Source organism: Topomyia yanbarensis, chromosome 2, assembly GCF_030247195.1.
Source record: "Topomyia yanbarensis strain Yona2022 chromosome 2, ASM3024719v1, whole genome shotgun sequence".
Lineage (NCBI taxonomy): Eukaryota > Metazoa > Arthropoda > Insecta > Diptera > Culicidae > Topomyia > Topomyia yanbarensis.
In genome coordinates, this window is record NC_080671.1 from 154,242,663 (window position 1) to 154,270,577 (window position 27,915).

Sequence of the window (27,915 nt, forward strand, 5' to 3'; positions counted from 1 at the left end):
CTGAGAGTTAGAACGACCCAAGTCGTAAAACTCGAAAAAATGAGATTACTTGTTTTGATTATAGGGTTTAATGTGCTGAAGTTTTTTTATTGTAGTTTGTATTTGAAAATTACAAATTTGAGAGCTTTGTTTAAAAAAAAAGTTTTTTTTTCAATATTTAAAAAAAACTATAAAACTAGCGACTATAAAACACGAATTCTTCAACAACGATACCTTAATTCCGTACAAAGAAAAAATATTCCAGTTGCAACGCTACGTAATAAGACTGTTCGGTAGTTTTCGTTTTTCTCTTATATCTCCAAACAGGTTTTTAGGAGTTGGGCCGTTCTTCACTGAGCCTCTCGTACATGATTTGATCGGTTTTAGTTCCTATATGTATTTTCACAGATAATTGAATATTTCTATTTTTTCAAATATTGGGTTTCATTCATCTATATCACTGCCTCTCTAGAAAGAAATAATCAAAATCTAAGAACATAAAAAGCTGCTTGAATTGGCCCGATATTTGAACAAATTTTGTATCCGCTATATAATAATTCTTTCGAGTTAAAGTAAGTAGGACGGTGCATCACAACGCCCGGTGCATTATGATGCACAAAACTGCGTTTTAACATCCAAAAGCGATATTGCCTTTAAGGAGGCCGTCTGGTGTAAAGTGCTCAAACCGAATGTTTTTTTGGTTTTACGATTTCGAAGGCAAGACAACAATGGATCTTTTATACATTAATTGTGCATGAAAAGAAATATTTTCAGTCACGAAGAGCCACATACGAGCGTTCCAAGAATTGATGTCAAACCATTTCTACGCCGAGGAGCACCGCGGCCCACACGATAATACTAGACAAAATTGTCTGACACAGAAAATTCAATAGGATTTGCAAAGCTCAAACTTTTAAATCGGATGAAAATCGTAAAAATTATTTAAATTTTTGTGGAATGGAAATTTTTGAGTTTCTTATTATAGTAAATTTATTGAACCGTCTCAATCTCATTTTTGTCTAGGGTTTGTTTCATAATATCTGAGCGATTATCTGTTAGAACTTTGTGAAATAAATAAGATGAATTTTGAGAGTATTTAATCTGGGGAAATATTAGACCTTATTTCAGGCTCAGTAAAGTGATTAGTCAACAAAAATTGGTATTAAAAATACGCATAATGTTTACATGTATCATACAGAATCGTACGTGCTCAAATTCGGTGTAAACTACGCTCTCCACAACACCCTGATATACATATCATAAACTTATGACGGCGCAAAACGTTAAATGCTCTCACTGGTTTCACAAATAGTGATTTATCTCCCGTTTGCCTCACGTGTTCTACTAATAATTCATTTAACGTTATTAAAACATCTAGAAATTTGAACTTTAAAAATATATTAGTTGCACATAGGCCTCCACGACGTACCGATTTTACTCAAATACATGTTCTAGTAAGGAAAATAAATTATTAGTCTTACAATCCTTGACGTATGTATTGGTATGCAGTATCACATATACGTAAGAATTAGTAAAGTTTATATTAACATTCTACAAAACATAGTTGCGCACTTATATAGTTTCAAAATATGAACTTTATGAGGATTTAGTTTACAAAGAATTTTTTATCAGAAGAAAGTTATTTTCTGTATGACACATGTAAATATTACACGCAGTATTGCATTCTAATCATTTGATGATTTATCCCTTCACTGAGCCTGGAATTATTATTATCAGAAGATTGGAATCATTTGGATAAACGAAGTTGAATTTTGCCCCTGATCAAATTTTCTCAAATTCTTCATTTTATTCGTTCAACAGAGTTTAACAGAGAATCCCTAACGATTTAGACAATAAGCCCTTGCAAAAATGGGTTTGAGATGGTTCAAAAAGTAAAGCTAGAGAAATTCAAAAATTCTCATTCTACAAAATTTTTTATAACTCACAATTTTCATCCGAATTAAACTAACAGATTGGTGATGCAATTCAGAAAATCCACATTTTATTGTATCATTAATTTCTCCAACATGCACAACTTATCACTATAAACCGGCATTTCCGATTCCACTGGCCCGGGAATATCACTTCTAAACAAAGGTCGTCGGCGTGTTTGCCTCGATCCATTGCGCGTAGTGTGCAATCGAGGTGTACACGCTAGGCATATTAAGTGCACCACACGTTTCCGCTCCAAATGACATGATTCCAATCTGTCCGTAGCGGGACCGCTCTCTGATGATCAGTGGAGCACCGCCGAACCCGAGACAAGCATCGCGACCTTCGCCGCCTGCGCACATCCACTCGCCATCGATCGATTTAGTTGACTGGAGGGCTCCGGTCGAACTGTAGGCTCGTACACACTGGTCCCATGACGTCAGTGGGACTTCGAGCGATTGCAACTCGGGCGATTTGGTCCCACTGATAGATAGTTTACCCCAGCCGATGATCTGTACCCTCCGACCAACGGTCAGGTCTTGGCGACGTCGGTGCAGGCAGATGGGTTGCGCAGCAACTGCGTGGGAAACGCGACACGGAACAAAAAAAAAAAACAAAATAAAAAAAAAAAAAACAAAAGCATTATTTATGTGGCGTATGTGAGCATTAATCTCTGTTATAACGCATAATTAGCATTGCATGCGATTGTCATTGAAGGCATGTTGAAAAATACGTTTTCACGGTCAGTGACATTGGGTAGAGCGAATTTACCTTCCGCTATTTCAAATGTTGTTAGCATGCTACTCTATAAAATACGATTCACACGATACATTAGCTTCGGTCAATGGAATAGAATGTCAACGTTACCAATCCTTCAGGATAAGTTTCACACATTTCTCGTGCACGCAATCACACTTTCCCTACGATAAAACTTTTCTTGCGGTTGCTGTTATGTGGACGTCTCCAAAGAAATTACATGCAACCAATTTCGCAATGGAAGTAATAACTGGCGGATCGTGTTAATGGTACTTTAAGCAGAATATTTTTGTTTTACACAAATTACACTAGAAATTAGTTAGATTATGAGTATCGTGTATCAGGAAAATCATATGGTGAGTGTCATCCTTTTTGTCGATGCGCTACATCGGTATAGTACCGAGTACACACGAACAAAACTAAAGTGTAATAAATGTCTTTTTCCTACACTAGACCAGTGTAGCACCGATATCAAAACGAAAACATCAATAGTTGTTTTATATACATCCTATATGTCCGATGTGGAACTTCAGCCGTCAAGTACTCAGCACGTCAAATAAACGATTTAAATAAAAATCGACAGGTATTTTTCCTGCCTATTTCACACAGCATAAACAGTTACTGGAATTATTCTTGCTCTGGTCAATAATAGTTGTTATTACAACGATGCCACTGACATGTTATTACCATAGTTCTATTTACCAGTGTAATTAATCGGCGTTTTAAGCACTAACAGTGCAATGTCATGGTGATACTGACCATCCACATAGTCTGGATGGACAATAATTTGGCTCACAGCGTGATTGATGGCTGCTGGTGCGCAAAATCCGGTATTTCCACAGTCCGGGTCAGTGCGTGTATCGTAGTCGCCAATTCGAACAGACGATCTGGAAATAGTAAAGTCGATTACCTGATATTCGCTTTAATAGTCAGCTTAGCACAAATGTTGGGAGGCTGTCACGCTACCGTGATGGGGACATTTAAATCTGCATCAACCTTGAAGTTGTGGCAATAATTGCAAATTTTCCGTATGACTAAATCGGTACGATTATTATCTAGTACCTAGATAGTGAGTTGCGCAAGCTAGTAATATCACTATAATAGTAGGGCACTATTTACTTACAATCGATGGCTCTCGGCTTTGGCTAGTGCACAGTGAGCAGATGTCAGAACCACTTGGCGCGCAATAATTGAACCAGAACATGGATAAATGAATGATCCTGATTTGGTGTCTGAAAGCATTGGTACGAGAAAATGAGAGTGAGAGAAAGCATTGTTATCATTCAGTTCATATGTTATATATTTCTACTTGAGGTTTGCTATCGGATAGTGAAGGTATGAGCCAACTAGGCGTGTGATAATTAGCCAACTGATGCGCAATACTGTCGAAGATCGTGCAAAGCAAATTCAAGGCCATTTATATTGAATGCACTGAAGACATAGTAGCTTTTCAGTATAGAAGCTTCCGCTTTGAGAATCCGGGTTTTGAACCAAAGCTATGCAAGGTTTCTTCGCTATAGAAGCCGGGATGGATCTATAATCACTATTCGTATACACTGGATATTAATTGAAGCTATGCTTTGTACAATAACTAGAAGAAGCCAAACGCCTTGGCTTATAATCGCACTTAGTAAACACTGCGAAGAAATAAACATTCACTGTGTGAGAGTTTCGCAAAGCTTATTATGCCTTGTGCTTAACCCTCTGCAGACCAGGTCAGGTAGGATATGACCTAATGTTCATTGGTTGTAGGCTAGCGCATGCCACTAAAACATTCCTTACTCTTTTTTCGCCCTTCGTCCCCACTGAACTACATCCAGGTATAACGTCGTTGGGGGAACTCCTTGTGCTTTCGTCGCACCTCTTTCCTTCGCTCACGAGTTTTACGCGCTATCTCGGAGCTTCAATTGATCCGTGAAATGGCTCAACCTTTGAGCCATTTAACTCTCAACGCTTCTCTTGCTTTCCGTCTCCAGCCGTTTTGCTCCTGATTCCGTGAGTCATTCAGCTCCTAGCCTTATTCCGATCTAGTCGGATAGTCCCCGGCGATGAACTCATCCTACTCCAACTAAAAGATTCCTGGTGGCGGAATTTCTCTCGATACCAATGGCTATTTCGTGAGCCAATTAGCTCCCATTTTTGTCACGATATAGTCGTATAGTCCACGTCAATAAATCTACTCTACAATGAATTTCCCGGCGATAGATTTCTCCGATATCGATGTTCGTTCCGTGAACCATTTTGCTCCCCGTTTCGTTTCGATCTACTCGATCTTGTCCTCGGCGGTGGGCTAGCCTACTCAGCGGGCCAGCCAGTAGGTGCTGAGGTCCGTACAGCGGTTCCAAGTGGAAAGTAGATTTCGTTTCACTGGCACCCCAACGACCCACTGCTAGCTGCTCGATGCGATCTACTCGCGCCAATCCCTGGCTTTGGATCTAGCCTACTCACAAGCAACCCAGCAGGGTGTCGAGTTCGGTCCGACGATTCCGGTGGAGTCTAACGTCTGCTTCGCTGGCACCCTGGTGGTACATCTCTTCGACGATATTGTCAATTGTCTCTCCAGGCATACCCCTTCGAACTTCTACGAATCTAACGGGTGTTCAATAGAACATGAAAATTTTTTCAGTCATGTAGTTAAAAAAATCAACGAATTCAGTATTTTCATGAAAAACATAATGTTTATTGTTAAAAAAAACGTCAATGAATATTGGATAAAAGGCCCTGGTCAGCCGTACGATACAACTTAGTCGCGATGCTCTCAGAAGAGCGTTGGATAGCACTGATGTCCATGTTCCGGATACAATTCTGGATCCTGGTGGTCAACTGCTTCGTATCGTTGGTCCGCCACTAGGGCACTACGGGAGCCGAAAAAATCCTCAACGGGACGGCACTGGGGGAAGTTGGTCGTGTTCCTTTCTTTCGGCACGTACGGTATCTTTTTCTGCACAAGATACTCCAGCGTCTTCTTGGCGTAATGAGAAAACGCCTTTACCAGCCAGAAGACCTACTTCCCATCCGCATGATGCTCCTTTAAGAACGGCAGAAGAATTTTCAATTTTTCCTCCTGGTACATTTGTTTACCGCTCGGCTTGAACCACGGTTTTGAAGTCCCTCTGTCCGGTATGGCGATGTAGAGCATAATTTTTTTTCAAATTTATGCTTAAACTTAAACTTCGGGGGTGTTGGCAACCTGTCGCTTGAGTAGTAGCTGTCATTTCCTGGAATGTGGGTCTTCGTGAGCGGAAAATAACTTTTGTCGTCCAGCACGAACGACGTCCCGCAGTAGTTCTTCGTTATCCACCGACACTGCGATTTCACGATCGCTATCTGCTCGTCCGTGAACTCGGGGGACCTGATGTTCTCCATCTTGAGGGTTCTATGATTCAAGGTATGGAAGCAGTCATATTTTCGGCCGGCGTCACGCAAACTCGTTCTGTCCTTTTTGTCGAATTACTTTTTCAACGCTTTCTTCTTCTTCTTATTCGTCATTATCTTCACCGGACGGCAGCTACTGGCCTTCCGCTCCACGCTCAGGGATGCCAGGATCCGGTAAACTGTACTCACGGGCACGTTTTCGTCTCGAAAGTGGTCTACCGTAAACTTTTTACCACGTAAAGCACGACTCAGACGATACATCAGCTTCCGTCAACGTCAACGGAACGTCACCGTTCCGTCAGGATAAGTTACATGCAGTTAAACGGAGGCATTCACACACAACATCAACGGCACGGAACGTTTTGACGTACGGCACGTGTGGACGGGCGCCAGAGTTAAAAATATTCAACTTCATTGAATGAAAATTGATCATATTCAGCCGCATTCATTTTCAATATTCAGTGACGCAGCTGAAAACGTCAAACGAATAAACCGCCCATTCATCCAAGCAGATTTTCATTCGTCTCCGATTATTATACGAAGCGACCGTGCAGCAACGAATCAAACGGATCAAAGTAGGCCCTGGCACAATGTAAGCGATGATGATTGTTGTTTCATATGCTTTAGCTGCATTTGAAAACATTTTCCTAGATAATTAGTGTAATGAATATATTGTACAATATTCAACTGAATGACTTACATGGGTATTTGAATGAATATTGTTTCTATTCACCGCGAGTCGCATCAGGTTCATTTTCAACCGTCAGAAAAGAGCTTCGATTATTTTTAACTCTGACGGGCGCAAAAAAAAGTATTCAACTTATCCTGACGGAACGGTGACGTTCCGTTGACGTTGACGGAAACTGATGTATCGTCTGAATCGCGCTTAAAACCGCACAACACGCTCGTGGAGTGCTTGCTGTTTCGACGCCATCTTCGATTGAACTGGCAGCACCCGAGCGAAAAGGAACATGACACCCATTTTTAGGGTATCCAGAGAGCAATTCTCTTGGAGAGAAAAAAATATGCTCTTTACTTTAATTACAGAAATCATTCTCATGTTCATGTCGATCGTAACCATGGCGCATTTGCCATTACCACTTCTTCTTTGCTTCAATGCTTTCTCCGCGCTCGTGTCGACTGTTGAGGAAGACCCTTTCTAGAAGTTTACCAAGGGAATCCAGCAGGCACATAGACCGATACGATGCTAGAGCTCCTGGTGGCCTCCCTGATTTTGGCAGCAACACCAGCTTCTTGATCTTCTTTCTATCCGGAAAGTAGCCTTCGTCTAGGTATTTCTGCAGAACTATCCTGAACATATCCGGAAACGCTAGGGTCACGGTCTTCAATGCCACGTTAGGGGACCGGGAGCTTTTTTCGCTTTTAGCCCTTTCGCTACTAGAAGGACCTCCTCGTTGGAGCTTCGCTTATGGCCAGTATTTTCACCGTCTACATCAACGTACGGCGTAGTCGGGCATCCGATTGGGTCATGCTTCGCGAATAGACCCTCCGCGACAGTTTTTAGTTTGCTTGCGCATTTTTCTGCTGGCGTCGTTGGGCCCTTGATCTTGGCAACCACGATACGGTAAGTGTTGCCCCAAAGGTAAGCGTCTACCTCTCTGCACAGTTCCTTGTAGTAGGTGGACTTACTAAGAACTATCTCGCGTTTGAAAACAGCTCTAACCGCCCAGAATGTCACCTTACACTCTTCTCTGACTGCCTCAGATATTGCTCTCTGAACACGTCTTCTGGCTGTTTGGCAGGCAGCACGGAGAATGCTGATTGTGGAGCCATTCGTTCCACCAATACGCCGGATATCGACAGTTCTTCGGTCCCATTTTCCTCGGCATTGTTACGTCACATGCCCTCGCTAATGTTTCCGACAGCTCATCGGCATTCGGAATTGGAGCGCGCCTGTCAACACGAAGTCCTTTATTTGCCACTTCCACTCGCAAGTCCTCATTCTCCGTTACAATTCCGCCGATCAATGGAGTAGTGGAACGCCTGGTGGTTGCTATATGTGTACTGCTCATCAACGGCATTTCATGTTATCCATCAGCGACGCACTGTAGAATATTACGTCGATAATGGGCTCCCGGTCGTCTTTACACAATTTGCTAGCGGAACCTTCGTTGCAAAACTTTACATCCAGCTTGGCCAGAGCTACCATCAAGCTGTAACCTCTTGTGTTGGTCAGCCTGCTGCCTCACCTCACGGCCCAAGCACCAATCTCTCCTATCACAACCAACGTTCGTCCGACTAACGAGTCGGTTAGGGCGTCCAGCATTCGATTGTACTACTCTGGTGTCCACCGTGAGGGAGCATAACAGCTACATATGAATACGCCGTTGATCCTGGCGATTACGAAGCCTTCATATATGCTATCCACCACCTATAGAATAGGGAAACCGCCCAATACTTGGATTGCCGCCATTCCCGCACTATCCACCATCCAGTTACCGTTACTAGGAGGAATACGACAGGCCCTGCAATAATTGCAACGTCGCACTTCGTTTCTGTTGTTGACTGCCACAACAGTTGCTGTGCAATGTCGCAATGATTGATATTAGGCTGGCTCCATCATCATTGGCCTGCCTTCGCCTTTTTGTACTCTGGGCATGAGAAGCCTCCCGTCATGTGGTAATTTTCGCCCTCCTTTGTGCAGAGCATGCAGGAACGCAGGACCCTGAAACACTTCTCTGTTTGTTTAGTGGCGATAAGCGTATCGCTGCTGTGTGTGCCACTATACGCCTTCCTCAACCTGATAGACAACGGCTCTTTCTTCAGGTTACGTTGCTCTATTAGTGCGCTCCTAACTTCGTTTTCCGTTGTGATCTCGTCCAGATTCTTTCATTCGACCACTACTTCTTGAACCAAAGCTATCACGTTCGCTTCTCCTCACACTGTTTCTGTCACGAGCTCCCGATAGGTCAATCTTGATCAATGGATCGTTCTTCAACTCAAACAGCATCTCACCTTTCTGATTGCCCTTGGTTCTTAGTACGTTCTCCCTCAGCTTCTTCAGCTTGTGATCGCAACGTACATCACGCCGTTGTTTGCTTTGATGACTAGAGCGTCTCCTCTATACCTCTCCTGGCACGGCCAAAGATTTTCTTTTTTATTTTCTACCGTTTGCCATCCACTCTCCATTTGTCAGCTATTTCGCTGTCCTTCGCCGACCTTCTTGGGTTTCTTCGGTTCCTCCTCCTCTTTACTCTTTTCACAGAACGGGAATACCGATCACCCGTCGGCGACTCATAGGCTTCTTCTTATACTACCTCCCTGATCTTTAGTGTTTTTTCGATGTTCTCAACTCTATCCAGTATCGCCATCAGTTTGCAATGGGCGTTTGCTACGACGAATTTGATGCTAATCACTAGATCCCTGATCTTTCAGTGCACGTTATCCTTGCTGTTCACGAAATTCGTAGAACTCCTCATTTTTTCATGAGCTTCGTTGCTTTAGGTAACCCAGACTACCGGTCTTCTAGGGTAATGCTTGATTTCGTCGTGCGCACCCGCAATCCTAGCTTTCCTTGGCGCCCTATTGGTTTGTTGCCGCTCGTGCTCAATATGGCCTCCCTGGGCTGCTCTCGCTATTGCTGATGTTGCAGCTGTTGTAATTGATTGTTTTGCTGGGTCGGCGACTTCGCTAGCCCACCTTTGGTGAACGGATTCACCACATTTGCTCCATCACATTTTTTTGAAATTTTGTTGAGTATGCTAGCGCATGCGTGGGGATCTCATCTGGTCTGCGGAGGGTTCATGAAATCGTATACATCTGCAAAGTACTGTGCTTAAACTTTATAGGAAAACGTTGGACTAAACAAAAAAGAAGCAAACGTAGAAGTGAACCATATGACCGAAAACTACGGGTGAAAATAATTAGAGCAATCCATAAGAAGTCTAGGTTCTCTGGATGTGATTTGGCCAAAAGGTTCACTGTAGCGAACAGAACAGTTCAGCGAATCAGTATATTCCAGAGTTTTTTAGTTGTAGTTGAAAATCCATTTGCGAAATGACGTGAAAGAAAACTGTTCGAGCAAATTATGACCAAGTGTAACATGTATTTCAATGAACGATAAAGTTTGCGTATTTTGCACAAATCCCGGGTCGAACACGTTAACGTAAGTTGTGATGCTCCGAGTAACGAAAAAAATGTCTTAGTAGATAAATTCGCTCACAAGTGGAGTTGGTGATTTGGCAAGGTGTCTGCAGCCGTGGAAAGAAATTTAGGTTTTTATTACTTCAATAAATGTGATGAGCGAACATCACAATAAGGAATGCCTCGTGAAGTTCTGCCCCGACTTAGTCAGCTGTCATTGTCGCCAGAATGTCATGTCATGGTGTAAGCGGAATATTGTCGATTTTATTGGAAAAAGTAACAGTATGTACTCCAAATTTCCAAATAATTGTTTTTGGAAATTTAGCAACTATTTGCGATCATTCCTCCTGACTAGTTTTAGTTTTCAACATAACTGTGGTGTCGATTTGTTTCATGCGTTTCGTGTTCTATCTTCGGGAACCTTTGAAGATGTTGAATCCTGATGAAATTTTAATCACGAAGCGAACAATCCATCCTAAACAAGAGGATAGCATTAGTTTTCCTCCTGTCATTTAGTCCGCACTGAGTTATACTTTCACTAATGGCGTTTTCGTTTGAACCCGAAACTGAGTCAGGTTCTAACCCCAACCGCTGTCAGTTCATACGTTTTGACAGCAGTTGGGGTTAGAACCTGACTCAGTTTCGCCTCAAGCAAAAACAGCATAAGGAAGCCCCGTTTCTGTCCCCTTCTATGCCATGAGATCAGGAACAATATGACCATTTACTTTCCATTAATGAGATTCAGTTCCAAAGTCATAAAGTACGAATAAAAACCCATTTTGGAAATAATACCAAATTACCAAACAAAGCATATGCCATCAACGGTGAAATGTTCAATGATGTTCCTTGTTATGTTTAATAGAGTAAAACGCCAGTGAAACAATTAAACAACATAAAAATGAGCTATTTTGCATTCGCATTTGGACTTCCACGGTGGCTGCTATGAAATAACAATATCGACCTTCAACCTGTTCTGTGCCGACCAAACCTAGCGGTAGTTTGAATTTCAGTAATTTATTAATATAAACAAATCATATTCATTATTACTTACTTTTAAATCCGATTCGCGCCACGAAGGGGTACGCTCCCAAGCCGTTATAGAAGTCGCCTTGAACGATGCTTTTACCGCATCCCACATCGGTACGATCGTCATAATTATATTTCCTAAGACAGCACACATGGGGCTCCAGTTCATTGACCCCACAGGAAAGTGAAAAATCACCTCGATAGCATTGGCGTGCTGTTTCCAGCAACAGTTCTGGACACTCGGCCAAAGGGACGCACACACTCTGTCCCGGGCAACTTATTCGGTATAGTGATTTGGACTCCCGCCCGGGCACAGGGGTTCCACCACGGTACGCTGCGGCACTGCCACCAGATTCGCTTTCCACAATGGAATGTGCTGGATAAAATAAGAATACCGAGGAAATTAACATCGGTGAATTTAATCAACACTAGTTTTATTCAAATCAGATCTGTGCTAAATATTTGAAATTTTTAAATTGATGCTAAGAAATTGAATTAACTACACAGGAAAAATCCGTTCATAAATCCTTGTAAAAAACGATTTCGTGAACGGAACGATTTACGAAAATCGTGACCAAGTTTCTGAAATTGTGAATAATAAACCTCTTATTCATAAAACTATTTGTGTGTCCAAAAAATTAGATTCGCACCAAAAATAAACTTGGCGCTATTTTCGAATGTTTTGTTGCGTTGCTGTGGTTGTCCACTGGACATGTTTAGTTTTTGTTATGATTCTTGTTCATAATTTGGGGTCTGAACAAACTATATCATCGAAAAACCCGACAGTAAAACGATTTTCATGATTTCAGGACCTCGGTCGGAATTTTTTTTCGGAGTAACGTGACAATATGAAATAAATCATAAAGGAGTGACTTTTTCTCAGTTGTTTTATGAACTACATCACGAACACGATTTGTGGCTCTATAATGTATTTTTGGTACTCAGTTTCCATTTTCTGCCCGGACATCACACTGAACCTTTTCAAATGAATAACAATGTTCGACGTTTTCTTATATCTACTTCGCGTACCTATTACTTGTCACTAGCTACATAATGTTTCATGACAAAGTACATGGGACAACAATGATACCATGATCAATATTCTATATTTTGCAAAAAAGTTCTCGTGGAAACTTCATGACCATGTGGAAGGTAGCATGACATTTAAATTGATTAGGAATATCTTCTAAATATCACAAGCACACAAGACAGATCGTGAATAATGTAATAATCACGAATGGTGAGCCCTGATCAATATACCAGGAATCATGACGCAGGCAACGAATACAAGAATAATATTTTATGATTTTTCACTAGGACGAATATTAAATCTAGTTCACATTAGGGATTAATAATTAATCCACATGAATTTATCGGCCTAAATACCTGCCAAGTTTCGTCAAAATATCCAGACTATTGATTTTGGGAACTAACACACAACCACGAAAACCAGAACATGATCAAGATGTAATAAATCATGAATCAGTTCACGTCTTATAGTCGAATTGTTCCTATATCTATATCTATGAATTAAATCATGAGTCAACCTTTGGTTTGTGAATAATGTTCATATAGTTTTGAGCTAGTTAAATAATTAAAATTGATTTGGTAATGACATGGCGAAAACCATATTAAAATGCATTCGAAAAATACAACGATTCCACTGAAAAGCAATCTACAGAGTTTCTAGTAATCAAAGTCACTCCGGTTTACGGCATATTTGAAGTTGTTTGGTTGCATGTGGACACTTGTTGACTGGTTTCGGTGTTTTCAGGTGAAGTGGAAGCAAAAAGAATATTCCTGTTATATGGCACTTCAAAAAATATCTAGTCGGTGTATCTGTAACAATCAAGTCACGTTTAAAATTAGTAAAACAAAAATATTCACCCCAAAAATTTTGGGTCGAAAAAATCGGATTTGATTTACATGCTTTCATGGGTTCGAAATAAAAATATAAATAAAAATGTTGAGAATTCATGAACGATTTTTTACAGCCGGCCAAAGGCGAAAAATCATGCGAAAAAACGTTGCTTTATTTTCAAGTGGCCGCCATTTTGTTTCTGTAAACATTTTTTGCATGTGTTTTAGATTGGGGCGCCTCTAAGGAATTTAATCTTTAAGATCGTTTTGATTTTGTGCTTGTAGACGACGAATTGCGACGAATTCTTGCCCGCAGATGAGGTTGGTTTTCAAAACACCTTTTTCTGTTCCCATCAAACATTAGGTACCTTTTGCACAATCATTGAAGAGGATCCCCTTAAATAAAAAATCAATTTCTCTCTCGGAGCTATCTCCTACTTAGAATTTTTGAATATTGAGAGCCTGGCAATGTTTTTGGTATACTTTGAACGTCATTCTCGATTAATTAATGTTAAGGTGTTTTATTGTTAAATAATCAACTTTAAGTTATTTTATTTAGATCTGGAAAAATTGTCATACCTGAAGATTTAGAAGAGCTGTTTTGATTCATTCTGTTTATAACGACATTCAGCATTTATTCGCTATTCAATGTCATTATCAGGACCATTTTCGTTGAATGTTCCATATAATGCTTCTGATCTGGTAGTGTTGGTTCGAACTATTTTGCTCTAATCAGATGTGGACGATCAAGTTAAGCGCGTAATAAAAAGATGAGTGGGTAATGTCTAGGACATAACCGGAGTGTCGTGACTACTCGTTTGAGTTGTAATTCAAATCGAATGATACTCAATGAAATATGTGGGAATGTTTCAAGTTATTCTTCATAATAATTATGGTGGTTCTGAAAAGAACCTTTGTTGTCTGCGTTGATAGGGGATGCGCTGGATTTTAAGCTCGTTGAGACATTCATTCACGAAATGAACAAATTTCATATTTTCTTGCTTTGAAATATCAATGTAAAAATCTCTCGAAACGACCATCGGAATCTTTTTCCTAGCGTACAGAAATGAACACGCTTAGCGAAAAACTAGGGGCGGGTAATGTCCGGGACATAACCACGATGATCATATTCTTAAAATTCTGCTTGTATCTCTTTCAAATGGCCAAATGTTACGCATTAAGTTCGATTCACTGGGCTCAGCGAAATTTTCCTGGGGATCCCGTTCGTTAGTATATTCAGCAAAACAATTTTATTACCGAGTTCTCCGCATTGAATACAGGTCAATAATTTCATATAATGATTTCAACAAGCAGACAATGTACATGTATGACAGGTGGGAGTGTTCTGAAATGTTTTAGTGGAGGTAACAACATTTTACAATGATTCTCCTTAACCCTACTAAACCACGGGTTTGGCAGCAGAGGGTTAAGCTGTTTGGAAGAGATAACAGTTAATATATGATAACTAAAAATATTAAATTGTTCTATAAATTGCAAAGTTATTGTCGCGTTGACCTGGAAATTTGTCATTTCATTCATATAGGAACAATCATTGAAATTATGTCAATTTATGCTTTGCAAGATTTGAAATAACTTCGAAGTGTGGTCACGACACTTCTGTTATGTCATATACATCACCAACCCATCTTTTTCCATTTTTCATTCGTCCTAATAAGGACGGTTTGTAGATAACTATGTTGATACAAGACGAGAATCTTTTGAAACAATTCAAACCTTGCCGACGATTATTTTTACTGCGTACATACATACGATCTTTCCCCTTTCGCAGCTCACACCGTATGAGCACGCTTTGAATCAAGGCGTTCCTATTTATTGACTTTACAATGCAGATGGAAGGCCATCCTTTTGTTCGATAAATGAAAATATTTTCATCATTCGTTTTGGTGTAGCTTTCGCTTAGTGGCAGAGTTGCCACATTCAATGATTTTCTTGGAAGGATTTGCAAAATCCTTCGGGTTTGTAGATTAGAAAAACATTTTCTTATGATTCACTGGTAAAAGTGCAGAACTAGCAAGCGCAAACTTAATACTAGTTAATAAAAAAAACTTTCTAATTAAATTCTTTTTCCATTTTGCATTCGTCCTAATAAGGACGGTTTGTAGATAACTATGTTGATACAAGACGAGAATCTTTTGAAACAATTCAAACCTTGCCGACGAGTAAAAACACTGCGTACATACATACGATCTTGCCCCTTTCACAGCTCACACCGCATGAGTACGCTTTGCAGCCTTCGATGTTTTGGTGGCATTTTTAGTGGCAGTTACTACCGCCTTTTCAGTGACTGCGTTTCTTAGCCTTTGGCTTTTTGGCCTTCTCACCGCCACCACCTCCACCAACGTTTTTCTTCTCTCCGGTGGTAGCCGATTTGATTGGTCGTCCGATGCAGCTTCTCACGACCACGCACGTCTGTTATGCACTGCGTCTTACACACGTTTGGCTTTGAGAAAAGTTGCGACACCCCTATTTATAGGTTTTATCATTAATGTTGATTCTCATTTAAAGTAGTTTTTGAACTATTTAAACCAATTTTATATAGCAAACAACGTATCGGTAGCAAGCATTGAACGTTTTCCTTCCGATTTATGAAACAAGATTGGCAATCCGTTTAGTAGAAGAAAAGTTATTAAGGTTCAAAATGTACGTAATGCTTTCGCTAATATGCACTACTATCGCTTTCTCGCTCGTTCTCGTGGCGTGCATGAGCCTTTCCTTTCCGTCCGGCTTCTAATGGCATAACCAAAACTATTATGCCGGCTTTTCCCCACCAACTGCTCTCGTCAAGCCACCCAATACGAATAATCATAGGAACAAACATGTAGGGGACCTATATATAAACGTTTCATTATTTTATTGTTCGGTTCCTGCACCATATTGACGGCTCTGTGCGGGATGGGCTGAAAATTTTCACTTTTCCGAGTCATTTTCGAAAGATTTTTCAATACACTATTTTTCCGTTGATAATGAATGTCCTACATATTCCAAAATTTAATACAACATTGGTGCAAATATTTTCGACAAAATGCCGAAGAAATTGATTCAATCCATTCAGTACAACAAAAGATATAAGCGTTCAAAATCTTACATCGTTTTTCTTCCGAAATTTTGAAAAGGGGCCCCTATATTGAAAGGTAAGTCGTTAGTCACGACAAAAGCAAAGGGTCAGCAAAAAGTCTGATCAGAGTAAAACAATTCGAATCTATGTTCGCATACGCCACTAAAAGATTATATTATCCACAATACTTTTCAATATGTCGATACCTTGCAAATTAATAGTTATTTTTTTATGAACATGAATAAAGGGGGTAAGCTTTTCCTAGAACGCGTCTGGAAAAAACACGATTTACGGTGTTAAATGCCATTCAAAAACTACTTAATCGATTTATTTCAAACTTTGCATGCAGATTCTATGTATAAAAAATCTCACCCTCAGCGTTGATTTTACGTGATAGCTTTTTCAATTAGGGGTTTTTTACTCATAAAATGGCGGAATTTTTCGTGAAAAAAGTATTAGTAAAAAACCCCTAATTTTTAAATTATTTTCGAAACTCAACGTAGAAGTTAGGTATTTTGTACATGGAATGTGTATGCAAAGTTTGAAATCAATCGATTAAGTAGTTTTTGAATATAAGTTAATACTGCAAATCGCGTTTTTCCAAAGATATTCTACAAAAAACTTCGCCATCGAGTCGTTTGTCGATATTTTTGCATAGAAAAATTGCAGAATACTATTGAAATGATGCTTTATAATGTACAAAAGTTTTGATCATTTGCTTTTCTCGAGTTTCTAAAAAAAGTCGTAAAAAGTGTTTCTTTTGCGCTGAAACCCTTATTTTTATTTTTGATGCTAAATGTCTTTAAAATGAATGAATGGTAGAGATTTGACGTAATCTTGAAACAAAATTTTACAAAAATTACTTTTTTCGATCTCGGCACATTTTTGCCTTTCTCATATAGAAAGGTTATGCAATCAATCTGAAAATCGTCAACTTGGGGTGTATGGAGCAAGGTTACCCCACCACCTCACTGATCACCACCACCCTTTGAAACCCCCTTAGATCACCTCACATTACACCCCCGTTAGATCACTACCCCATCCATCCCACATAACCCCCTACCATTTTCAACCCCATCATTTTTATTCCGCCATTATATCACAAGGCATATCAGATTAAGTTGAGGAGTGATTCGTTTGTGGGTTTTTTACCTTTCTCACACACACACACCCCGCATGACAAAATTAGTTAGCAGGAAGACAACATTGAACTAATGCTGATTAGGCTAATTAAGTATGATATTTTTTGCTTCAAGTGTTTCACCATCGACGTGTAGTTCAGGTCCTCAAACGGTGAGATAACATAGTTCTCATAAGTATCCTATCTCATGCCTCCACGCGAGTCTAAGTCTATTGATGACATTTGGTCCTTAGACCGACAACGACTGGGTGCTATTCTGCCAATAGTAGCAGAATAAGAGGGTGTGAACGTATCTAGGAGCGAAAATGTATGCATCGTAAAATTGAATAGTTAATCGAAATCAACTCCATTAATATTAATCTGACTAGGATCGATAATCACGGATGAATACATACTGAGAATTTGCCGCGTCTGTATTTATGAATCTAATTTCAAGTTCCGTTATTGCTAACAAGCCCGTGCAACAGATTATCAACACTTTGCATTTTCCTTCAATGGTCGTTATTATCGCTCATATACGCGCATTTCACAAACAATCCAATATGAGAAAAGGAAATACTTTCCTTGATTTATAACATTTCGCGGTATAAGAACTATTTGACTGTATAATGTTATCACTTGGTAATTTTCAACCCAATAAATATATCGCAGAGAAGAAACAGTACAGTCTGTCTAAATACTGTTGCATTAAATAGTGACGGTTCATTACGCAGATAAGATTAGCTTTTGCAGGCAATATTCCCACGGTCGGCTGTGTGGAGTTCAAATTGTCTTTGTTTAAAAAACAAGATACTCTCGGTAGCCGGCTACCCAAAGTTGAAAAAATTAAAAAATCTTTTTCGTGTGATCGTGTACGCGAAGACTGACTAAACAACTGAACAGCTTCACAGGTCGCATCGCTTGCTTAGAGCGAATCCTAGATCTTATGTCCTTCTAAACATCAAACTCCACGCAACTATGGAAGAGTCTGATGAATGGTCACACTTCCGAAGCATCAACACTTCCGGTATTCAGGTTTTTGTTCGTGGCTGCGTTCTCAAATGCGCACCTTACTTTGACAAGTCGTCTGTCCAGTGTCAATTTTGACATATCAGTCTTGTTAATTTTGACAAGCCGCTCCTGCGGTCTCAATTTTTACATCGCGGTAGGCGTTCATTTCAATTCTCAACTCCAGCATTGAACGTCAAATCATATTTTTTTATTTTCTCCCTCGAAGAAAAAGCCTAGTTCGGTTCGAGTCGGCGCAATGGATTCAGCCGATTGTAGTCCCAGCGGCACAAGTACAGAACATAGAATATTCGAAATCACGTATACGAAAATGGCCTTCAATAATCGTTCCACTAACAGCGCACAATACGATGACCATTCGGTCTTATAATTTAATCGGGCGATCGCTATACTGAGGAAAGCTAATTATCAGAATTATTTTTATAATTTTTTTGCTACAAATTGTAATCGAAATTAGCGCAGATCTTTAACAAACATTGCTAAGGTGCTGTATTGTTAGAAGATTGCACGGTTTTCCTGATCATTTTAAACCGAGCTTCATTGATTTATTACTAGTCGTATTATATGTGATGAGATGAGATCTCGACTTTCTTAATTCTCTTAACACATAGCTTTCAAAAAGCTGAGAATATGCTTATAAATTTATTGATCAGATTATAAATAGATACGCGAAAAAATTGATAGCAACGAAAAAGGTGATTGAAAACAAACAAACGAATATAAATTTGACGTTTAACGTTTGAATTGTGAACATAAATGAGCAGGGAAGGTGAGGGTTGTGAAACTTGTGGCTTGTCAAAATTGACATTACTGACGAATTGTCAAATCTGACACTGGACGAACAACTTGTCAAAGTAGAGTGCACATTTTAAAACGCAGCCACCAGCAAAAAGCTGAATACCTTATACCGGGTTTTGTTATCACCGGATCGGGTCGGGTACATTAAATCCTATTTATTCCGGGTCGGGTCGGGTTTTTTCGAAAAATTTCACTCTTACACTATAAATATTTTTGAATGTTTGAATGACCTTTTTCCGCCAATATAAAAAAAATGATTTATCCTCGTAGAAAAATGTTAAAAGAAGCATTATTTTCCCATTTTTGGCATACATTCGTCATATAGGTGAGCTTATAGCGAATGAATGGAACTACCCATAGATTTTGAACTAGAAGTTTATCATTTAGAAAATTTCATAGTGAAAATTTTTGCTGTTCTATAAAGGAGGGAAGAATTTATCGCTTTTTGTGAAGTTTTTCTAGCATGTTGTAAATTTCCGTCAACTTCCGACATTCAAAAAGAAAAACAAGTGCATCGGAAAGATATATATTGCATGACTTCTATCGATCTGTTTAACCCATTCATGCCCATGTAGTTTGCGGACAACAACGTTTTTAAACAGCTATAACTTTTGATTGAGCCGAGATTTGCTCACAAAAACAAGTAAGGGTCATTAATGTGATTATTGTCTTTAATTTGAGTATTACAAATACCAAGGATCAACTCTAGAACTGAAGTTATTGCAATTTGTCGGATTGGATTCCGATAGAGCAGTGCTGCCAGGGACAGTTTACGTTGACGACGGAAAATGATTTTTTCATATATCTTCGTTATGGTGCAATATTATTGAAAACTGATAAAACTTATGAAATTAGACTGTCGTTGGTTTCGTTTTCCACATAATTGGACTATTGTAATTAGTCTAAATTAACCACCAAACATAAAAATGTAGATTTTTTTTGGTTTTATTAACAAAAATGTTTCACGTTCCTACAAAATTTATTGATAAGTTTAAAGAGGAATGTTTACATGTATATGTGCACACGAGATTATTCCAATTAATCAAAAATATGCAGATAAATAGTACCTATTTAAAATTTCAATCTCACTTAGTAAATTACAAAACAATCGTAACAGACAGAAATTGAGTGGGTTTAGAATAAAATTGATGTTTGTTTAGAGGATTTTTGAAAGAATTAATCTTATTAAAAATTTACTAAAAGAAGTCTCATATAAGCTCAAATATACTCCGATTTTACGGTAAAATAGTTTCGAAAAAAATGTCCTCGCATCTCAGTAACTACATACCTACATTGTGATTAGTTGCAGTTTCAATGGCAGGTGTTGTCGCCGAGAGGAATCTGTAACTGTGGTTTTTTTGGTTTCGTTCACATGTAACAATTTATGCCTAACTAATAATAGGAGAGCCCGGGTCTAGTTAGGAGAAGGCTTGGCTGAGTTCCTTTTTCTTCGTTTGTATTAGGCGTATGGTGCTGTCTCTCTCTTTTTTCTCAAATTATGTAAAATATGTATTCATTTGCTGCATTACATTTTGTGTTGTAGGATTAATTGTGTCACCCATTTCGATTGTAATAAGCGAATTTCCTTAATTTTGTGGAGTTTGTGTTATTTACGGTGAGTTTTAATCTATTACGTGAATGATTATATTTTTCAATAGTGCACAATCTACTTAAGGGGGAGTAAGGGTTCCAGCAAGAAAAAAATCACTTTTTTGCGATTTTTTTTAGAACTTTGGGTGAAGCGATTTGATCAAAACTTTTGTGTATTATGATGTAGGGTAATTTGGGGAGAGATGCCGCATATTTTTAAAAATCGTGAACTATTCAATAATTGATGAAATCATTTTTATCAATTGCGACAAGTTTCTAAAATACTGTGAAATGGTTTCTGTAATGAAAAAAAAATTCATCAAATTTCCATGAACATTTTACATGAACAAAAGTATTTTTTGGCTCTCATTGATGTTTTTGTGATTAAGCGTCTTCAACTGAGTTTCATGAAGTTTGATTACACCTATAAATCGGCTAGCACCTTCACTTTTCTTAAGGTGGTACTAGCATTTCCAGAAACATTTTTTTTATTCAATATTTTAAAAATATTTTTCTTTCTCAACCTTGTGTAACGGTTAAGTTGGAGTAACTTAGTTCAGGGCACTTTTTATCTATATGCTTGTATGAGCGATATACATATCTATGTGTTGGTAGCAATTCCTTAAAAGCACTGTTTGGCTGTTTCTCCCAATGAATTTATACAACTTAGGTTTGTTCTTGAAAGATTCATTTTGAAAAGCATCGATTTGTTCAAATTTTCGCTTTTATCTCAATATTGACATCACTACAAATCAAAGTGTTCACCAAAATTAGTGCCTGAAACTTTAACGAATAAACCTAAGTAACTTATACTTAGTTACATATCACCCGTTTAAATATATAGATAAATAGACTCATAATCCTATATGTCACTGTGTTAGGTCCGTTAGTTTGTGGATATACCTTATTAAGAACCTATACCTGACGCAAATGATCATTTAATGACATTCCGAGGTGAAAAAAATACATTTTTGCTATGCATCCTCTTCCATTGAGTGCGACATCTCACCCGCAATTTTGATGCGGCATCTCTCCCAATTGTAGGGGAGAGATGCCGCACGACGACATTTTCCTCTAAAATTATGGATGATCGTGCTCATGATCAGAATGCCTTCTAAAAGGTCCCAGCTATTCAACCGATACATGATTTACCAAAAAAAATCGAACAATTTAAAAAAACGAAATTTTAATGTAGTGCTGAAAAATTTTCGGCACTCCGTGATGCAACTGAACTCGCAAAATCATTAATAACATTTTCGTGAGTATTATTTTACATCTCTAGAGTTATAATTCTTCGAAAGACAAACTCACAATATCATATTACCGTATAAAAGTGACCGCATATACGAAATATAGAGAGTGCGGCATCTCTCCTGACGCGGCATCTCTCCCGAAATTACTCTATTATTTCAATAACATTCTGTAAATTTTTCGTGCAAAAATATCGACAAATGACTCGGTGACGAAGATTTTTGTAGAACATCTCTTGAACAAACACGATTTGCGATGTTCACTGCCATTTAAAAACTACTTAACCGATTTCTTTCAAATTTTGCATACACATTCTACGTAAAAATACCTAACCTCTACGTTGAGTTTTTGAGATAATTTTTCGATTAAGGGGTTTTTACTCATAAAATGACGGAATTTTTGTTGAAAAATAACAATTTTTGTTTCAAATGAGTTAAAATATCCTTAATTAAAAAAAATCTCGCAAAAAGTTAACGTAGGGGTTAGGTATTTTTAAAATAGAATGTGCATGCAAAATTTGAAAGAAATCCATCCAGTAGTTTTTGAATGGCAGGTAATACCGCAATTCGTGTTTGTCTGGAGACGTTCTACAAAATGCTTCATCACCGAGCCGCTTGTCGATATTTTTGCACGAAAAATTTACAGAATGTTATTGAAATAATGCATTATAATAATGCATTATAACACACAAAGTTCTAAAAAAATCGCAAAGAAGTGTAAATAGATTAAATTTATTTATTTAAAATCGGGTTCGGGTCGGGCACGGTTTGTATTTTTTTTAATGCGGGTGCTGGCTGGATTCGGGTCTGGTTCGGGTCAAGTACGGATCGGGATTGGATTCTTTTTCATGCCTGGGTCAGGGTTACCATATTCACAGATTTTTCTGTAATGTCACAGATTTTTTCCATAATTTTTGTTTTTGTTTCACAGATGACAGATTTTTGGCATTTTGATGAAAATTTCACAGATTTTTGGAAATATTGTGATTTTTCACAGATTTTTTCGAAATTTTTCACAGATTTCCAGATTTTTTTCCTTTTTTAGCCATCATAGATGGTAAAAAGATTTTTTGACCGAAACACAGATTTCAATGTGGCATCCCTGGTCCGGGCACGGGTCGAGTTCGGGTACGAAAATAATATTCGGGTTCGGGTCGGGTTCGGGTACGAAAAAACCCATACCCGCCCATCGCTAATTGGAATGAAAGGGTATCAGTGCCTGGCGGCAATCATGGGATGTATTACCACCGAAAAATACGATCTGACATGAAACGCTGCAATGACGCTATTGGCTCTCAAATGTGAAACGCTCGACGCGCCAACTAGATTTTATTATTGGTACCACTCTAATGGTAACGAAAGAATTTTCTTCCGTTGATGATATAGGATAGTTGTTCTATTTTTATTATTTTACTCTGAAAAAAATAGACACGTTAACATCATGTGGAAAACACTTGAATTGATTCAATTGTAAAACACATGAAAAGGTCACGTTTGCCTTTTCAATATCTAATAGAGTGTGGACAATGTGATTTTCAACTGAAATTCTTGCGAACTTTATATGAAAACCACATAAGCACCATAAGAAATACCATTGATTAGGATTTCCAAATGACCCAACAAACATTAGGAGCTGAACTATAAGACTACGTGTTGATTTAAAGCAGATTAAAGGTTATGTAAGCTGAATAAAACTTTCGCTGAACTATTTAAACATTAACAGTTTATTCAGCCTATTTAAAATCCAGTATTCGCCAGTTCCAACTAGGCTGAACTATACTGCTAATAAATGTAATAGCGACAATATTAAAGCTTTTATTCAACCACCTTAATTAGACTGAATTGCGAGTTGAATAAACGATGCTGTTACCAATAGTATTACCTTTAATCATTAAGCTGCACTACATGTCTTCAAAAGGTTGTTTCTACCTTTACATTTGCCGTTATACCACCTTTGACTTTTAGCTGAATTATGTGTTTAACAAAGGTAATTGTAACTACTACAAAAATTGGCGCGATTAGCAAATCATGAGGAATGGCAACCGACCTGGGTTCGAGTCCCAATACACACACAATATTTTTTTTTACTATTAAGTGAAGGATTTTTTTTATTATTTCGGTATATTCCAATTGAGATGTTTTGCATACATTACAGTTAAGGAGCAATAGATCAATACATGAATAAAGAAAGTTTATTTAGTTTTTTTATATCTACTGGGTTTTCACCACGGGAAATACAAGATTTACAGTTTTTCAATGTACAAGCTTACCAAATCACACGCGCCCTCGTTTATGTAAATTTACCTTTTAATTCGAAACGGTCTGTTTACTTGTGAAACATGAATATTCTCATGTTGAACGTATTGAACACAAGATAAACTTTTTGTTCCAACGTTGCTATAAATTTTTGACACCAGCATTGTTACCATGATTTTTTTCTATCCATCGACTTGCAAACAAAGGTACAATGAAATGGTATATAAATAAATAAACTATTGAATTCGAACAGCGACTTCCGCTTACCAAAAAAAATCACAATGGAAAGAAAATCATTTGGCAGGGAGTGGAAAATAAATTGAGGAGATTGCCACCTTAGAATTATAAATGACTTCAATCCATCATTCAGTTACCACCACTTACATATAACACCCATTTTTACTTATCTAAATGTTTTGTGACAACCATAAATCCTCACCATGGAAACAAAAACGACTATAATCATCATTTTTGAAATAAATAAATTATCTAATTTAAAATTCCCGAATGTTCTAAAAAAATTTATTTAAAAAAAAAAAATGAAATAAAAAAATTATCGTAGGTTGGGATTCGAACCCAAGCCAACTAGGTTCACTCAAATCTATAGAAGGCTACTGTAGACTTTGTACAAACTCTATTCAGCAGCCTAAACTTGTCGGTACATCGGTGAAATCCTAAGCATTCGATGTATGCAAGATTGGTGCAGACAGTAAGGTAAGTATTCAACAGGTTGCTGGTTCGGATCCAGGTACGTGATATGATATCCAACAAGGGAATACAATTTTTCTCTAACTGTAACGTAACACTAATAAAAGAATATGGCTTCCAAAGAGATTGATGGCGTGTGTAACTTGAAATAAATAACTTTTTTAACAATTTTCCTATGATAATTCTCTCAGCTGAATAGCGGTAACGAAAAGGTTTATTGATAAAGCTGAACTGTGGTTTTCTTCAGGCTGTATACGTGCTGAAGAATTGTTCTTTCATGTGTCTTAATCAGACAAGCTGAATAAATTCTCCAAATCCCGGATGTTTAAGGGTGGAATAAACGATATATGATTACACGTATACTTCCAATGTTCAGCTTGAGCTGAATAAAGCAACTGTTAAAACGTTTATAAAACCTCGAAATGTTTGTTGGGGAATTACACGTGAACATCGATTAGTTTTACCTATAGATGTAATGGGTAGATGAATCGGCGAAATCAATTGTTTTACATATACATATTTACTATATGTTTTTCGCATGAATGTTATGTGGAAAGTTCATACAATGCGACTCAACAGCATGGCAACCAAAATTCAATGGTAAAACATAACGTATTCATGTGAAAATAGTGTGAATATAATTTTAAATAGCACATGACCTGCGTTTTAATAGATTTTCATGTGAAATTCGAAAGGAAATCATTTAATTAGCTTTTCAACATTCCTTTGGTTTTATAGTGTGATTTTTTTTTATCATATCCTATGGGATAAACATTACACAGACCCGGAATTATTTTTGAATTTTTGAGATTAGTTTGGTTGTTTTAGGTACGGAAAATGTTCACCTAGAATTTGGATTCATTAGTAGCTAACCTCGACTATCAACAATCGCACTCTTTAATCCAGCGATTTTCGCTCACCATCATGTTTTCTATCTAGACTTCAATTTCCGATTTTCATTTTAGTATTAACTGAAAACGGAAGACCGAATTCTTAGTGATGTAACAAGAAATTCACCTTCTATATATTTTTTAGGGGTATGAAACATTTTCTTCATCAAAATTATTTTACGCTAGAAGCAATGACATATACTTAGAATATTGATTGGGTTTATGAAATTAAAAAAAAATCAATACCTTTCGACAGATGAACATAAAAACATTATCATTGCACTCTCGTGCCATTTGAAGGTCGACATCCAGCGTTCGATCGCGAATACCTACAATTCATTGGATGACAAAGGGGCAGACCTAGCAACGCTCGCTACTTAGTCGAATTGTACGGACCAATCAAGGATCCGATAAGGACTGCTTTCATAAAATCTATTATTCCCGTTATTTTTAGTAATTGTGCATTCTATGGAAATAGTTACAAAACTGTTGTGATCATTTCGAGCCTGATAGCGCAAAAATCAATTCTTTTTATTCTGTATAACAGCAGATATTCGCGTTCAAAAACTCGTGTAAAATTCCGGCCGAATCTTTTGAAACGGGACCCCTATATTGAACCGTTAGAAGTATTCAATTTCAAAAAAGTTGCATTGCATTGCTATATGGAAATTCACTGAATAGACTAACATTCTCTGTATTGCCAAAAAAATAGTCATGATATATTTTTTCATAGAAATTCTTTTACCTCCTATTAAAGATGGAATTTCGTATATCCTTTATTTGTTTAACTAATCCCGACCTTTTTTTAGAAAAGTATGTATGTGGAAATCGTTTAACTACTTGGTCCCATGCGCAACTAAGACATTTCATCGACACAATTTTAGTTACCTTTCCCGAATGATTTTTGATCGATTTGTAGTTTGTGATTGTAGTAGACGATGAAATTGTCAAGTTTAGTATTGTTCGAATGTCCAATGTACCACCTGATGTTCTAGATGACAGTTTTTTTTATTCGAGTTCTACCAAACGCACCATATCCTGGTTTCGATGAACTTGTCAAAGAACATTTCTCGAATACGGCTGAACGAAAACCTGTTTCAAAGATGAAACGAATTACGAGCACTTCACTGTGAGATTTTTGCAATCAATTTCTAATGGTCAAAACCAGAACACGTTGCACTATTTTAAATGAGTCAAGAATCACCGCCACTAACACAGTCTCAGGACCATTTCGCAATAGAAAGTAATCCATGGTTAACCATATTATCTATCACGGGTTTTGATCCTTTTCAAACGGAATTCGCAGTAAAATTCTTAAACAATAACCAAACCGTAACAAAATGTAACAGAATTCCTTTTACCATAAATTTTCACGTTTGTTGCTATAATCCACAATAGAGCACAACAACGACCGTTGAGCTTGGTACTCATCCTCAGAACGGTAACAGTAGTCAAGAACACGTTTATATTCCCTAAATAAAAAAACGAACCAATCGATTGTTCCAAAACTCCACGCGCTCCTGACCAAATCTAGAATACGACTAACTCAAAAACGAAAGGCGGACTAAATTTTCACTCTCGTTTTCCATGTCAACGAAAACGATGAGCAATAGTGATGATGATACCTTCCATCAACTAAACTAATGGCTCTGATGGCGATGACACTAATGGCAGGGCAGGCTGAGCTTTTCCCGCGAGCCACCCACGCATGAAACTTTCTGGCGCAAGCGGCATGTTGAACGGTGGACGGCAGTGTTATGATGATAACTGCGATGTCAGGTGCAACACACAATAGATGTCTCTTGTCTTTGCCGGTGGAAGTGCGCTGCTTGTCGGTAATTGCGAGTCAATGGTACGCGACCACACATCACAGTGTGATTACGATGCTTGTGTTGTAAATTTTGCAGCGACGTTTTTTTCTCTCATCTAAACTGTATTCAGATGTGGGGAATGATTGATATTTGATGATTTCGTCTAGTTGTGATGAGACGGTTGTCTATTGTCTTCTAACTGGTTGATAATGATGCTAAGCCTACGATTGATTGTTTTAGATTATCTTTATTATGCTGCGGTATATCATACACGATAAGGTATCGTTGCGCTTGTTATCTGATCTTTTAGGAAAATTGAGTTATTACAGATTAAATGTCTTCCATAAACGGCGCT

General features: G+C 38.1%; 1 protein-coding gene across 2 annotated transcripts; it reads right to left on the reverse strand.

The window, feature by feature from the left end:
- Positions 1-218: 218 nt before the first annotated feature.
- On the reverse strand, positions 219-27,497 carry LOC131681802 (venom protease-like). 2 transcript variants are annotated; one of them, XM_058962852.1, is made up of 5 exons: positions 27,111-27,497; positions 11,198-11,548; positions 3,791-3,899; positions 3,427-3,554; positions 219-2,488 (listed from the first exon to the last, which is right to left on the reverse strand). In XM_058962852.1, the coding sequence occupies exons 1-5, from the start codon at positions 27,178-27,180 to the stop codon at positions 2,067-2,069; spliced, it is 1,080 nt and encodes a 359-aa protein (XP_058818835.1). In that variant the 5' UTR covers positions 27,181-27,497; the 3' UTR covers positions 219-2,066. The 2 variants fall into 2 exon arrangements, with proteins under 2 accessions (XP_058818835.1, XP_058818834.1); XM_058962851.1 differs by having other exon boundaries at positions 3,370-3,554; positions 27,111-27,491.
- Positions 27,498-27,915: the final 418 nt, after the last annotated feature.

Coding starts and splice junctions, on each gene's coding strand:
- LOC131681802 (XM_058962851.1), bottom strand. CDS start 27,180: ATGAGTACCAAGCTCAACGGTCGTTGTTGTGCTCTATTGTGGATTATA. Junction 11,549..27,110: donor AACAAACGTGAAAATTTATG/GTAAAAGGAATT, acceptor TATTTTATCCAG/CACATTCCATTGTGGAAAGC. Junction 3,900..11,197: donor GGCGCGAATCGGATTTAAAA/GTAAGTAATAAT, acceptor CAATGCTTTCAG/ACACCAAATCAGGATCATTC.